This window comes from Armigeres subalbatus, chromosome 3, assembly GCF_024139115.2.
Source record: "Armigeres subalbatus isolate Guangzhou_Male chromosome 3, GZ_Asu_2, whole genome shotgun sequence".
In the NCBI taxonomy this organism is placed as follows: Eukaryota; Metazoa; Arthropoda; class Insecta; order Diptera; family Culicidae; genus Armigeres; species Armigeres subalbatus.
Window position 1 is genome coordinate 308,328,271 of NC_085141.1, and position 15,588 is coordinate 308,343,858.

The following is a 15,588-nucleotide window of genomic DNA, read 5'->3' on the forward strand; positions in this document are numbered from 1 at the left end:
TACATTTCCCAAACCCGTTTACCAACGACCGGTGCGAGTTCGCGTCATGATACACGTAAAAAAATTTAATGTTGTTTATTATTAATATTTCTAATACTTTTTTGCCAAAGCAGGCGGTTAATGACATGTAGGGTAAAACGACCTATTATGGAGGGGTTAAGCACCGTGTCAAAACAAATTTGACTTCAAAAATTCTTTAAAAATTACCTGTTGGTCTTTTTCCACATTGCAGTAGTCGAATAGGTTGCTGGTTAACTATAGATTCGTAAATATTACGTCAATTGGGCTAAACTCATGTTGTTTTGCTTTATCACAATAAAAACAAACTACCGCAATAATAGGACGCAGTTGCCTATCGTTGCGACGTTTTTCCAAGGTCAGTCCTATTATTGCGGTATTGCATGCAATTCTTATGGAAATCGATACCACAACAATAGGACCTTAGCACTACCGCAATAATAGGCTCAAAGGATTCAAATTTTTAATGAAAAATTTCGATTTTTCATAATTTTGAACGGAATTTTGTCAAACAAAAGCCGTTCTAGTCGTTAATTCGATGAGTTTTAGCGTTTCTACAATTGGGTTTCAATGCTATTATATCCAGAATGGACTATTTTAACACTACCGCAACATTAGGACATGCCACAACGATAGGACGTTTTACCCTATAAGAAAAAACTTATACATCGCATTAGTCACATACATTCGGAAACTTATACTTTTCATTAAGTTATGAATGTTATTAGCTTTTCGATATGGGATCATTCATTAGGTGGCATAATGAAGAGTATAAGTATTTTCGAATGGTTTTTTGCCATAACATATAAGGTTATTTTTTTACGTGTAGAGGTTGCTATTTTGGCTTTATTTATACGCACTGGTGGGGATCGTCTGAGTGATTTGAAATACAGTGAACGTTCGCTAATTGGGGTTTTTCTAGTTGGGGCGTTTTTTAGTTGGGGGTTCGCTAATTGGGGCGAAACCCAATTAAAAAGCAGCTAAACGTCAGAATGTGATGTCAAAAACGCCTTGACGTTTTGTTTCCGTGTTTGGCGGGATCGATATTTTCTGGCGCGTAAAATTTTCTTTTGTTCAATGCAAAAAGTAAACAACATTGACGCTTGTCAAACCGCCCCAATTAGCGAACGGCATTCGCTAATTGGGGTGAGGTCGTGCCCCAATTAGCGAACGATCACTGTATAGATAGTAGAATCTATAGATGAGCGAAAGCATGGCTGAGTCGATTTTTTTGCCCGTGCACACGCGCATATGACGTCACAGTTCTTAACGTTTCCATTGAAATCGTGACGTCATGCTCGTTTGGAGACACGTTTGACAGTTCGTTTGGAGACAGTGGATTTATCTTCGCTCATCTATATATTCCACTATCTATAATTTGACACGGGCGTGTATGAATAAATTTTGAAAATTCTCGCTTAACTTTTCAAAAGGACCTAAGTAACATTTTTTTCATGAATTAATTTGAATAGCGCAATTAACAGAACAGCATGAAAGCTTTTGATTGCAATACTCAAATTAAATCATGAAAAAAATGTTACTTAGGTCCTTTTGAAAAGTTAAGCGAGAATTGTTTTTTGGATTTGGAGAACCCGTTTTAATGTAACCTTGCATAGCTGGAAACGAAAAATGCCACCTGGGGATGTTACCGTCATCCGCGCACTTCAAAAAAAAAGAAGAAACGTCAAACTTCGCCGAACATTCGTTCATTTGAAGTCGAACCGAGTGCGCAGTCGGACGTTAGTGCGTTTCAGAAGAGCAGCCAGTAGAGAATCTGTCAAAAACTTGCCTGACAGGCGATATTCTCTCCAAATAATATTGCATCATAGTTTCCAGAAACGTGATTTTTGTGAATCGTGCCTAAAATTTCACACCGTATTCCTAGTGCAGTGCAGTTTAGTGCGAACAAAATGCTGAAAGCCGCAAAATTCGTAACCCGCACCCTGACGGAGAATCGTCCCTTGCTGCAAAGTGTAAGTAGGGGGCCAGATCTAAAATTTCTAGGCTTTTCTGTGACGACGGTGTGTGTCGGCTTCAGGGGAAAAACATCAGCCCCCATGGGAACATGAAGTGCGCAGGCAAAAGTGAGGTTAGAGATGATGCTTGTGTAATCGCTTCGTGCACTAATAATTTCCATTCTCCTGGTGGTCAGAACAGATGGATTCTGAATCAGTATGGTCTGGCACTTGAGTGTTCCTACTGGGCGATGTTTTGCATGACCTTTGATCTTTGAATTCCGATTACCGATGACGGCAAATCACTGTGACTTATCAATGCTTTCTTTCGTTTTTCTCTTGCGCAGGGAGGAATCCTTCGCAATGGAATGCAATCTCGGCTCAAGTAAGTATCGTGCAAACTGGAGATATTCAAATAGTGATAGAGATAACAGTGGATAATTGAGGATGATGAAATTAGTGGCAATCTTAGATTTCTCTTCTAATTATCACTTCAGATCATAAGTCTTTATGTGAATAGTAACGCAACTATTTTACCATGGATTTTGATTCAAACGGTTTGGTAGCCAAATTCAGGGTCATCGTAATAATATGTACCGCTTGTGCCATACTCGTAGCAATCTATTACGTAAACGATCGTTAACCGGTCTAATTGTGATGAACTTATTATCAATCGACAACCCATGTCCAACGAGATCCCTTACAAAAAGATGCAAGAAAAGTTTGATCTTCACAGCAGTTAGGCCGGAACAAATATTATTTTATTTGAGGGGGAGTTCAAAACTCGGTTGAAAAAAATAAATAAAATATTACGTTCGAAGTCAATTACTTACATTATTTTTCGGAAATTTACAAGCTCTTTTTAAATACCATGATTAGACTCTTGAACATTCTTTAAAAAAATGTTTGAGGAGAGGGCGCCATTTATTGTCATTTTTAAACTATTCTGAAACATGACTCATGGGACATGAATACCCGTTTTTATACCGGCAATTTTGTCGTAATTCTGAGATATTTGTCAGTGGGTGTTTCCGCAGAAATTGGCTCAAACATAAAAATGTGATTTTCAAAAGGTAATGTCAGGAGCATTTTTTGCGATATTTTCGGATAACTACTATGTTATTCTCGCAGAATTATTTACCAGAAATTACTAAACCTCCTAAGAAATTTTAACAATGATTCTATGAAGAATTTAATGAACAACAAAATTTCTATAGCCTAAAGAGGGGTTCTGCAGCATTAAAATCCGAAAAACTATCGAGGATTTTTTTGGATAAATTACCGTGGAAGCTACTGTAAAAAATCCACAGAAATGCCGCTTTGAATTTACGATAGAGTTCCAGGAAGGTTATCCACAGGAATTCATCAAAGAATGTCTGCAGAATAATGAAGATTTTTCGCATTAATTCCCAAGGGAACTTTGGCAAGAATACCTGGAAGAATTTCCACAGATGTTCTCGGAAAAGCTTCCGCAGACTATTTTGGAGCGACTTCTGTAGAAGTTCCATGAGCAGTTGAATTTCTGCAAACATTTACAGGATAATATCCGCGAGAATTCCTAGAGGATTCACCGCAGAAATTTCCGGGATGAATCTTTGCACGAATCTCGGGTACTTATTCAAAAGGACGTATGTGATTTTGTAAACAAAGATTCAAACGTCGATTCGTCCAATCTGATGACCCAGAGTCTATTATATATAGAGTTACGCAAAGAGTGAAGCCAAATCTACCTATTGAACTGTCAAACCGTCTACCTATCGAGCAAAGTAAAAAAATGCTTGTTGGTAAGGCGGAAGTATTGTTATCGCCTAATTATTTTTATGGCGAATTAAAACGCATGAATTGAAATGTATTAGATTTGTTCTAGAAACAGTTTCAAAAACTTCAATACACCCCCCCAATAAAGAAGCAACAAGAAACTCACGTGTTTCCACTCTGTGGGTGACTTGGTTATCGAATTAAAAAGCTTTAGCAGTGAACACTCCCGTGAAGTCACTTTAAGGGTTGAACAAAAATGAAAGTTGCAAACACAATAACAAGATGATTATTCAGAATAAGTGTAAGATGATCCTCTTTGCGCAACTCTATATAATAGACTCTGTGATGACCCTCCCACGCAAACCAACACCACCAACAGGTAGTCGAAGGCTTCCCCTACCTGTCTATGGTGATGGTTTGCGTGGGAGTGCTATCAGATTGGACGAATCGACGTTTGAAACTTTGTTTACAAAATCACATACGTCCTTTTGAATAAGTATCCGAGGAATGATGAATTTTTAAAAGATTTTTTTTGCAGATATTCTTGGAGATTTCATCTGAAATTCTAGTAAAAAAACGACACAAATTCCTGCCGTAAAATTGCGGTTAAATTGGCGTTCAAAATGTTAATTGGCGGAATTTCCTGCATGAACTCTTGAATCTGAAACTGATCAAAACCTGTCCACGTGGTATATGAACAGCCCCTTGCAGAAGTTTCTCTAGAAAATCATGTTAGGATTCCTTTGCGATTTCCTTCGGAAATTCTTGCAGCAATTTCCTTGTAAATGTTTCAGGGAATTTCTTGGAGGCTTCCTCAGGAGATTCTTTGAAAATTTCTTTAGAAACTTATTCGGAAACACAATTGAAGCAAAAATACGAATTTCTTTGGATATTTTAGTAAATTTCTTAAGGAATTTCTTCGAAAAATGTTTCTGGAATTCATGAAGGAAATTGTTCCAGCGATTTCTTTGGAAATCCAAGTAATTTTTCAGAAATTCCTTCGGACATTCCTAAAAAATTTCTTTCAATAACTCTATTCAGAAATTTATTCGCAAATTCATTTTGGAATCCCTTTGATAAATCCTTTCAAAATTGTTTTAGGAATTCTTTCTAGAATACCTTTAGAAACTCTTTTGAAAAACCCATTCGGAATTCCTTCGGGAATTCTTTCGAAAATCCTTCACAAATTCTTTTAGATTTTTTTTCGAAAATCCCTTCAGGTTCTCCTTCAGGAATTCCTTGAAGACCTTCGGAAATTCCTTCAGGAGTTCTTTCAGAAATTCATCATGGAAATTGTGCCAGGAACAATTTTGAAAATTATGCAAATAATTTCTTTATACCTACTCCCTTTGGAAAATCCTCTTGAAATTTCTTTGAAAATTGACCCCGAAATTCTTTCGCAAGGTTCGCAGCAAAGCTGAAATAATGAAAATGACAGTTGTGCGTTACTTCCGTATGGAGTAAGGTGCCCTCGAAAGCGCAGGTACTTTCAAATTTGGATTCCATTAGGATTGTCCTCAACTGAAAAGTGAACATGTTGCAGTTATCGAAAACCTCAAAGTGCTCAATAATCATGAGATTTTCATCGGATTTCAACCTTCCGGGACTTGCTTAGTCGTGAATCACTCATGCAGTCTCGCCTCCGTTGTGGACGACAAGCGTGCTTTTTTCGCTTGTGTGCGAGTCCTCGAGGGTTACAAATTATCAACAAATCATTCAATTCTTTGGTGGGTCCAGTACAAAGTGTGCTTTCATGAAGTGTTAAAAGTTCGACCAAAATCAAACCTACGGGTTCATTAGGTTGCAATTGTCAGGTTACAATTTGTTAAAATTTGTCTCATTCAAATCTTAAAATGTTGTACAAAACCTACACGTTTCTTGTGCAATCATTGTTGATCGTTATCACTTATCGTGATTTTGATTTGTGGCGCTACCAAATATCAAACACGGCATCATCAGGGTGCCAATGAAAATCGACTTTTCGAATTTCAAAAACGGGTAGTGCTCAAATGTATCATCTCCTCGAAAAAAGTCCCTATGCAAAATTTCAACTCAATCGCACGGTAAGTGAAAAAACGCAAGTATTTTACTGATGAAGAACAGAATTATTCAATTTCACTTCACAATCATACAAGGCCATTCAAATCAATGCTATTCAGTGAAACATGAAATAATGAACCATTTCAACATGCGAGAGTAAAAGTTTATTAACCTTTCAAGTTCATCTTTTGAACAAGTTGTTTTGCGTGTCAATAAATACAAATATTTTTTTATGTTGGTTTCCATAACACATCCAATTAGTGCATTGATAAGTTGGTTTTCTTTGTAGTTTTGAATCCCAGCCACAAAAATATTGATATGAACATCAAAAATTTTGAAAAAAATATTTTATGGCTTTGCCTGTTTTTTGCCAAGGGTGGGGCAAGTGAAAATTTTCCGACACTGAATGCATTTCTCTTATTTTTCCAAACACAAATAATTTCTATTAAGCGTATATAAACAAATAAAACCAATTCGAACTCATTCGAAGGCTTTTGGTTATTACTGTGATACGTCGTAATACTAAATCAGGAATCCAAAGTGCCAAGCCTGTCAGTGTTTTAAATAATCCATGTTTGATAAATAATTCGTGAAAATTGTTATTTATATAGCTTAAATACAAGAATCACTACTATTGCAAATATATAAACAATTATGATTTATTTAAAATTTATTTATTTGTTCATTTAGACTCTTCTATTGAAATCATAAGTGGATTGTTAATGAAACACAATATGATTCCAGGTTTGATGAATATTTCAAAGATAATTTCTCTGCATTATCGCCAAAGTTCATTATCTTACTATAAACCTGAAATAGAAAGTAGTGTTAGACACAAATGGAGATGAGATATTAGATCTCAAAAAATTCAAGTAAAGAAAACATAAAAACATAAAAATCATTTAATGGAGGCATTCTAGTGCCCTTTGACTTTTATGAGATGTCAAAAAGCATCACAACAGATCACAGTTATGCTCTATTCAGCATAATTATCATTTGCATGCAATATATGAACAGAAAATGTGTTCTTATATTGAAAAATTCCTTTTTAAAATCATTTTTTCACTTACCCCACATGTGGAGCAAGTGAAAAATTGAAACCGATTATTTTGTTTTCCAAATATTTTGTATCCTAAAAACATTTTTCAAAGATCTTGTTCGCAGGCATATAAAGATTGGATAGCTGATTCGTTATGTCATAAATATGATCAATTTCAATATTATATTCAACTTTTATGACTTGATGAAAATGAAATATACGATTTCCTTTACCCACTTGCCCCACTGTACCTTAACAGTAAATTGCAGAAGCAAGAAACGGACATACTGAATGTATTCGGCCATAGTCGAACTCGAAATCTTCTATGCGTCACTTGTTTGGGGTGGCCAAAAACTGGGACGGGACTTGCAAAGAGGAAAAAATGTAACTTCATCTGCAACCAGCAAGCGCTGTCACGAATTGTCAGATGCAACCAGCACCTTTTTGTGTAAAAGTATTGGTATCCCTCAAAAAGTATTCCGAATGATTTTGTTTTACGAGTACTTTTTCACTTTGAAAAGTATTCTAGAAAAGCCGGACAGCTTAATATTGAACTGTTATGAATACGTGTTTTATTTCCGATAGGAAAATCTTTATAAAAATAAGTTTACAAATCCGTAAATCACAAACACTTTTATTGTGCTCAGAAGATTCTACCCGTGATTTAGGTGAAACACTCAAGGAAACAGTTGAGAATCGATGATCAACTGTGATGAAAAGAAGAACAAGTGTCAAAACAAGGTAAAAGAAGCCGTCTTTGCAGGTTATTATTATTATTATAATCTTTATTAAAGAGGTTTTTAGCCCAAGGCTAGTTCACCTCCGCAAATCTTTGCAGGTTTCGTCTCAGATTTCGACCTGAGACGAGACCAAAAAACAAACGGTTCTTCAGAGAGCCAATGATAGAGATCAATATCAAAGCTTTCAATACCCTTCGGGATAGAAATTGTACTTGGGTGCCAAATCCAATATTCTAGAGATAAAATTTTATGCGCGATTTTCATAAATAGCGTCAAAACTAACAGTGGATAATTTTTCTGATTTAACCGCGAAGTGAACGAAGGACTTCGCTTGACCATGCCTTTAAAGATTCATAAGATGTCCAAATCTCTCACATAATCTTATTTGGATAAAAAAAACACCGATAACAGCTCAAACATTAATAAACTATCAATCGATTTTTCATCAAATGTTGGATTTTTTGGCATTGATAAAAAAATATATAGATAAACATTGTTTGATACTGACCGCACACAAAGCGAACGTGACTGAATGATCGTCCCATGTCACCCATTCTAAATCTCATCAGCCGAAATCCCATGTCCGGGTGTTTCCTTCCTTCTATTACTAACAATGTTGTCTCAGAAAAAACACGTACTTCCCACCTGAACTGCAATTCTAAGCTCGCTTGCCCGGCTTATTGGCCTGTATCTAGCGAAAAGTCCCGTTAGGAAATAGACGCCAGCAGCGAGCAACAAGCGTAAAAAAGAAGAAGCCCTTCTCGAACGCGTTGATGATGATGACGCTTTGGCTGACAAAGAAGCGGGATACAAGACTCTAGCTGATTGGCCCACCAATTGGGAAGCAGAGAAGATTCAAAATAAGGTATAAAAGAAAAGTGCATTCGCTCGCAGAAAATTCGCATCACTAGAAATTCGCGGTTATTTGAAAAGATCGTTTTTTTACTTTTTGCACTTAGCCGAAGCAAACAGCCTTTTTCAAGGCTCTAAGAGTTAAAAATAATGTTCTCCTTCAGTTGCTATCGCACGGATTAGAAGGCTCTTCAGTGGAAGGGTTGAGATACAGTCTACATCCCCTGCTGAGCCAACTTGTGGTTTATTTCAGGCAGTCCTTCAGTGCGAAGGTTGCCACTGTCGAGGCTAATATTTCGTGACCGGACAGATACTTCCTGTGATTTCTGTGTCGGTTAGATGAGAAGATTTTGCTAAGGAATGGTATGCAACGCCAATTATTTATCCAAAATAGTTGATGTGAGAAATTTGGACATATTATGTACCTTAAAGGCATAAAAAGCATATTATGTATGTTCAAGTCAAGTCCTACGTCCACTTAGCGGTTATGTCACAGACATTACCCACTGTTCGTTTTTTTCTGAAGTAATAAATTATGCAACTTTGATGTAATTATTGATCAGCAAAAAATAGTCCGGGATTTGTGCGGAAAGTCCTCCATCAATTCTTGTGAAAAGTTTCGCCAAATGGACAGACCCTAAGAAGTTGTGAAGGAATTCTCGAAGATATCGAATTAAAATCTAGAGTAATTTCTAAAGAAATTTTCAAAATAATGCTAAAATAAATTTCCGGCAAAAATTCCTAAAGAAGTTATCGAAGATATTTTAAAAGAATACTTGAAGAAATATTTCCGAGGGTTTTTCTTGATAAATTTTAAAAGAAGTCCCGAAAGGAGTTTCTGAATGTAATCATGGAGGGAGTTCTGAGGGAAATTTCGAAGCAATTCCTAGGATTCCCTATTTGAAAGAATTTCTGATTTCATTTCTGGAGGATTTTTCAAAGAAATCCCTAGAGCAATTTTTGAAGAAATACCTGGAGAAATTTCCGATGGAATTACTGAACGAATTTTTGATCGAATGGCGGCAGCAATTTCTAGTGGTACTTGCTAAGGAAACCCTTGAAATATTTTCTAAAGAATTGCTTTAATAATTTTGAGAAAAAATGTGAGGCCTCCAATAAATTCGTTAGAAAAAGGTTTTTCGCAATATTATCTTGTTTGAATTAATTTTTTTGCTGCAAAAATCTCTATATGGCATGTTTGTTTTACCTGTGAATCAATGTAAAACATCTGTAAAAAAAACCTGATGATTGCATACATACCGAAACTTTGAGCTTTTTCGCAACCGTTTGAAGTCCTGCGCTCAAGGATAGCTTGGATGGTCTAGGACGTCCAAGGAAGATAATAAATAATTTTTTTCTCTTATTGGGTATTTCAATCACTGCGACCATTTGTTAGATCTATTGTGAAATATGCCACATTTTCTATAGCTTTGTTGAGTTGACGCATTATTGCTATTTACTACAGCAAACACATCGCCTTGTATGGCAGCCTATTCTCAATTCGGTATACGGAGACGAGCCAGCCTAGGGCTGAAAGTCTCCTTAATGAAGATTAAAACAAAAATTCGGTATTATGGTTCTGATGAATCGCACTACCGTATTGGGATTTGTTCTCCATACTTCAGAGGGTTCTATCAGCCCCCTGTTGAAGAACTGAAATCTCTTTCTAAAAATTGCCGGACAATGGCATAAAAGGTGTTCCGAGTGCTCTACATGTATGCCACAGAAACGACATACATCATCTTGAAGTTTTCCTAACAGCTTCAAGTGATATCTGCTCGGGCTAAGATCTTTTTTTGAAAGATTTAGGATTTGGCGAGTACTGAATACGTTTGGCTTAATGAAACGTTTTGACTGCCTCGCAATTAAGGTGTTCTCCCAAATTTTTGAATGTTCCATTCTAAGACCACACGCATGTAGCACATTTGGAGCATTGGTTTAATTTGGCATTACTTTTTGTGGTTTTCAAGGCGATAAGGTCGGGGAAGCCATTAGAATAAAAGTCTTCTTCTTCTTATTGGCATTACATCCCCTACTGGTACAATGCCGTTATTAACTACGAGGTTTCTATGCCGAGTTACCATTTTTGCATTCGTATATCATGAAGCTAACACGATGATACTTTTATGCCCAGGAAAGTCGAGACAATTTTCAACCCGAATATGTCCTTGACCGGACCGGGAATCGAACCCAGCCACCCTTGGCATAGTCTTGCTTAGTAGCCGCGCGTTTTACCGCAAAGGCTCCTAGACTAGAAGCAGAAGATTCAAATCTTGCACCGACTATCTCCGAAATTATTCATCATCCATTAAAAAATTGCAATTTGAACTAATTTCCATTACCCAACTCTCCCAACATCCGACAGGTCCGACACGGTCAAGGGTGCCGTCATCGGTATTGATCTGGGAACGACCAACTCGTGCGTGGCCGTGATGGAGGGCAAACAGGCCAAGGTCATCGAAAATGCCGAAGGTGCCCGCACAACGCCGTCGCACGTGGCCTTCACCAAGGACGGCGAACGCTTGGTCGGTATGCCTGCGAAACGTCAGGCTGTCACAAACTCGGCTAACACCTTCTACGCGACCAAGCGTTTGATTGGTCGTCGTTTCGACGATGCAGAAATCAAAAAGGACATGAAAAATCTGTCCTACAAGGTGGTTAAGGCTTCCAATGGGGACGCCTGGGTTCAGGGAGGTGACAGCAAGGTCTACTCGCCCAGCCAGATCGGTGCATTCGTGCTGATGAAGATGAAGGAAACGGCCGAAGCCTACCTGAACACTCCCGTCAAGAATGCGGTCGTTACCGTGCCAGCTTACTTCAACGACTCTCAGCGTCAGGCTACCAAGGACGCTGGACAGATTGCTGGCCTGAATGTTCTACGTGTGATCAACGAACCGACAGCTGCCGCGCTGGCCTACGGTATGGACAAGAGCGAAGACAAGATTATTGCCGTCTATGATCTGGGTGGTGGTACCTTCGATATTTCGATCCTGGAAATTCAGAAGGGTGTATTTGAGGTCAAATCGACCAACGGTGACACACTGCTCGGCGGAGAAGATTTCGATCACCACATTGTAGACTATTTGGTTGCTGAGTTCAAGAAGGAACAAGGCATTGACATCACCAAGGATGCTATGGCTATGCAACGTTTGAAGGAAGCTGCCGAAAAGGCCAAATGCGAGTTGTCCTCCTCCGTGCAAACCGACATCAATCTGCCGTACATCACCATGGATGCCTCCGGTCCTAAGCACTTGAACTTGAAGTTCACCCGTGCCAAGCTGGAGCAATTGGTCGGGGATCTGATCAAGCGTACCATCGGACCATGTCAGAAGGCTTTGGCTGATGCCGAGGTATCCAAGTCGGACATCGGAGAGGTTCTCCTGGTCGGCGGTATGTCCCGTATGCCCAAGGTACAGCAAACCGTGCAGGACATCTTCGGTCGCCAACCATCCCGTGCCGTAAATCCAGATGAAGCCGTCGCCGTCGGTGCTGCCGTGCAGGGTGGTGTACTGGCCGGAGATGTTACCGATGTGTTGCTGCTGGATGTTACTCCCCTGTCGCTGGGTATCGAAACCCTCGGAGGTGTTTTCACTCGTTTGATCACTCGTAACACAACTATCCCAACGAAGAAGTCGCAGGTCTTCTCCACTGGTAAGTCCTCTGGGTTTTCGAAATGTTCGATTGAATTGAAAAATAAATACTTTATCATTCCAGCTGCTGATGGCCAGACCCAGGTCGAGATCAAGGTCCACCAGGGTGAGCGTGAGATGGCAGCGGACAACAAAATGTTGGGTTCGTTCACATTGGTTGGTATTCCACCGGCACCACGCGGTGTGCCACAGATTGAAGTCGTGTTCGACATCGATGCCAACGGTATCGTGCATGTATCAGCTAGAGACAAGGGAACCGGAAAGGAACAACAAAGTAAGTACAAATTAACTAAATAGCTTCCAAACATCCTAATTTTACGAAATGTGGTCCGAATTGAGGGTGTAAGAATTACTTTTGAAGATGAGCTTATAAACAACATTTTCTGTTTTCATTTTTTGCAGTTGTTATTCAATCGTCCGGTGGTTTGAGCAAGGATGAAATCGAAAACATGGTTAAGAATGCTGAACAATACGCAGCTACCGATAAACTGAAGAAGGAACGCATTGAGGCCGTCAACCAGGCCGAGGGTATTGTTCATGACACCGAATCTAAGATGGAGGAATTCAAGGATCAATTGCCCAAGGAAGAGGTATGTTAAACTGAACTCTGGATTCAAGTTTAGGTAAACTCATAAGGATATTTGCTTGTTTTCATTCGCAGTGCGACAAACTTCGCGAGGAAATTGCTAAGGTTCGCGAAATTCTCACCAATAAGGATGAAGCCGATCCGGAAGAAATCCGCAAGACGGTCGGCACCCTCCAGCAATCCTCCCTGAAACTGTTCGAAATGGCTTACAAGAAGGTTTGTATTGGCAGTGTTGATGCACAAAAGATGAAAAATTTCTCATACGCAACTTTTCATTTCAGATGGCTTCCGAGCGGGAGAGCAGCGGTAGCAGCTCAAGCAGCAGCAGTAGCGACGACAGTGCGGAAAAGAAGGAAAATAAAAACTAAATTTTCTTCGTTTACCGTTCCCTATTTCTAATACAACCCAAACTATCCTGTAAAATATAGTTGTAGACTTGATAGCGTTTAGCAAAATTTCGCCTGGACATTGAGACAAACCGCAGCACACAGACAACATTGTAGGACACTAAACAAATCGCTACTTATTTAAGAACAAATAGAGAGTTACAACTAACTTTTAGTCGAAGGAGGTGCCCTTAGTTCAGCGCCGAGGTTCGCAATAGTTGTGCTATTGTAGGAGGAGTTAATTGTTTGGAAGCCGTTTAGCAAGTAAGCCAGTTGTTTTTCGCTCGTACCAGCCACAAGTCGACATGATCGGGAATGCATGGATGACTAAATATTTTCGTAATGTACTCAACCCCTCTTGTGCCGGCAATTAGGGCGATCCAGAATCTGTGTTACATAATATTATTTTTTTTGCGTTCAGTGGGGTTCCTGATGTTAGTTTATTTTATATTTTATAATGAAACATTTGTTACTGAGTACAAAGAAGTGAAGACAAAATAGAACGCTCAATTTCAAATCAAATATTTGTAACTCTTTCAATTTGTCCAGTGAGTTGTTATTTTGGCTCGAAAGAATTACATCACTTGGTGAGTGCAGCTTCTCCCGTACTGTCACATGTCGGGTGGCTTGGTAGGTAAAGAGAAATTATCGAATAATGTTGATCATTATGTTTCGACTCTGAAAACCAAATGAGAATCACTAAACTATACTAAGAACGAATTTTACTCGTTTGAAAACAAGAATGAATAGATGAAAGCTGATGAATATGAACTTCTGTGGCATACCAGGTTATAAAGCAGAAAGATATCGCCCGATTGGAATGAATTTTATTGCAATAATAATAAGAGTATCATTTATGTGAAACGAACATGAATCGAGTGTACTTTTTGTTTTTGTTTTGAGAAAAGTCCAAAGTCTGGTAATTAACATTTGATGGGCTACAGCTCTTCGATGAACCTACGCCGAATGGAGTATCCTTCTCCACTGGACTCGATCCTGGGCCAATCGCTTCCAGTCACCCTGAATATTGAGCGCCCTCAGGTCCTCTTCAACTGCAAAAAGCCGTCGTGTACGCGGCCTTTCACGAAGGGTTTTCTACTAAATATTATCTTCGCTTGACGTTCTTCCGGCATACGAACAACGTGTCCAGCCCACCGTAGTCTGCCGTGTTGTATAAGCTTAATATCCAACTCTTTATACACCTGGTACAACTCGTGATTCATGCGACACAGCCAGATACCGTTCTCCTGTTTACCACCGAGTATTGTCCGCAGCACCTTACGCTCAAACACTTCGAAAGCTCTCCGATCAGCCTCTTTTAACGTCCATGTTTTATGGGCGTATAAAGCCACCGGAAGGATCAGAGTAATATACAGCGTGAATTGTGTCTTCGTTTGCAGACTACGGCACTTAAGCTGGTTACGAAGTCCCTAACAAGCCCTATTTGCAGCTGCAATACGAGGGTATCATCATTATCGCACGTCACTAATGTTCCAAGATACACAATTTCTTCTACCACTTCAAATTGTTCACCATCCTGCACCATTTCACTACCACCACCCACGTTGATTGCCAGCGACCATGTACTTCGTTTTGCTGGTATTGATCGTGAGTCCAATCCTCGCTGTCTCCCTCTTAAAAAGCACAAAAGCCTTTTCCACGGCACGGCGATCAACCCCGATAATATCGATATCGTCCGCAAATCCAAGGAGCATATGCGATCTTGTGATAATAGTACCGTTTCTGTGCACACCAGATCTCCTAATCGCTCCCTCGAGCGCTATATTGAACAGTAGATACGAGAGTGCATCACCTGCTTTAATCCATCTAAGGTAACAAATGATGTCGATATTTCATCCGCAACCCTTACACTTGATTTCGATCCGTCCTTGAAATCAATAAACAGGATGTGTCTGCAAGTTGTACTCCCGGAATTTATCAAGGATTTGTCTCAGAGTAAACATTTGATCCATCGTTGATCGGCCCTCACGAAAACCTGCTTGGTATTCGCCGACGAAGGACTCTTCAAGCGGTCTCAATCTGTTGAACGGAATACGGGACATAATTTCGAACGGAGGAGGAATTAAGGAGAGTTATTCCTCGGTAATTGGCGCCAGAGAGGGCAAATGAGGCCGTCTAACCAGCTGGCAGGCAATTCCTCGTCTTCCTATATTTTCAACATAATATGGTGCAGAACTTCATAAAGCTGCTCACTGCCATGTTTGAGAAGTTCAGCCGGGAGCTGGTCCTTCCCCGCAGGCTTATTGTTTTTCAGCTCTTTAAGCAGTGTTGGCCGTGGGGTCCACGGCTCGGAATTCACGTTCTCCGGATCTAGGCCATCGGACTTCTTAAATAGCGGCCACGTTCACTCCAACCTTCTGCAGTTCACGAACCAGAAGGCTGACATTCCAGGTATCGAGTTTCGAATCATAGTCCGTATTTCGTTGCCGGGTCGATTGCCAAAAAAAACGTTCTCTTTTTCTTCTATCTCCATTGTTCGTGGTATTTGAGAGGCTTACCTACATCGCGCTGGTGGGGCTGCCACTTTAGGTATAGCTGACGCA

General features: G+C 39.5%; 1 protein-coding gene across 1 annotated transcript; it reads left to right on the top strand.

The window, feature by feature from the left end:
- Positions 1-1,712: 1,712 nt before the first annotated feature.
- LOC134225203 (heat shock 70 kDa protein cognate 5-like) lies at positions 1,713-13,892 on the top strand. The gene is made up of 7 exons (XM_062705080.1): positions 1,713-1,991; positions 2,321-2,358; positions 10,768-12,053; positions 12,117-12,326; positions 12,455-12,642; positions 12,714-12,854; positions 12,920-13,892. The coding sequence occupies exons 1-7, from the start codon at positions 1,929-1,931 to the stop codon at positions 13,004-13,006; spliced, it is 2,013 nt and encodes a 670-aa protein (XP_062561064.1). The 5' UTR covers positions 1,713-1,928; the 3' UTR covers positions 13,007-13,892.
- The last annotated feature ends 1,696 nt before the right edge of the window (positions 13,893-15,588 follow it).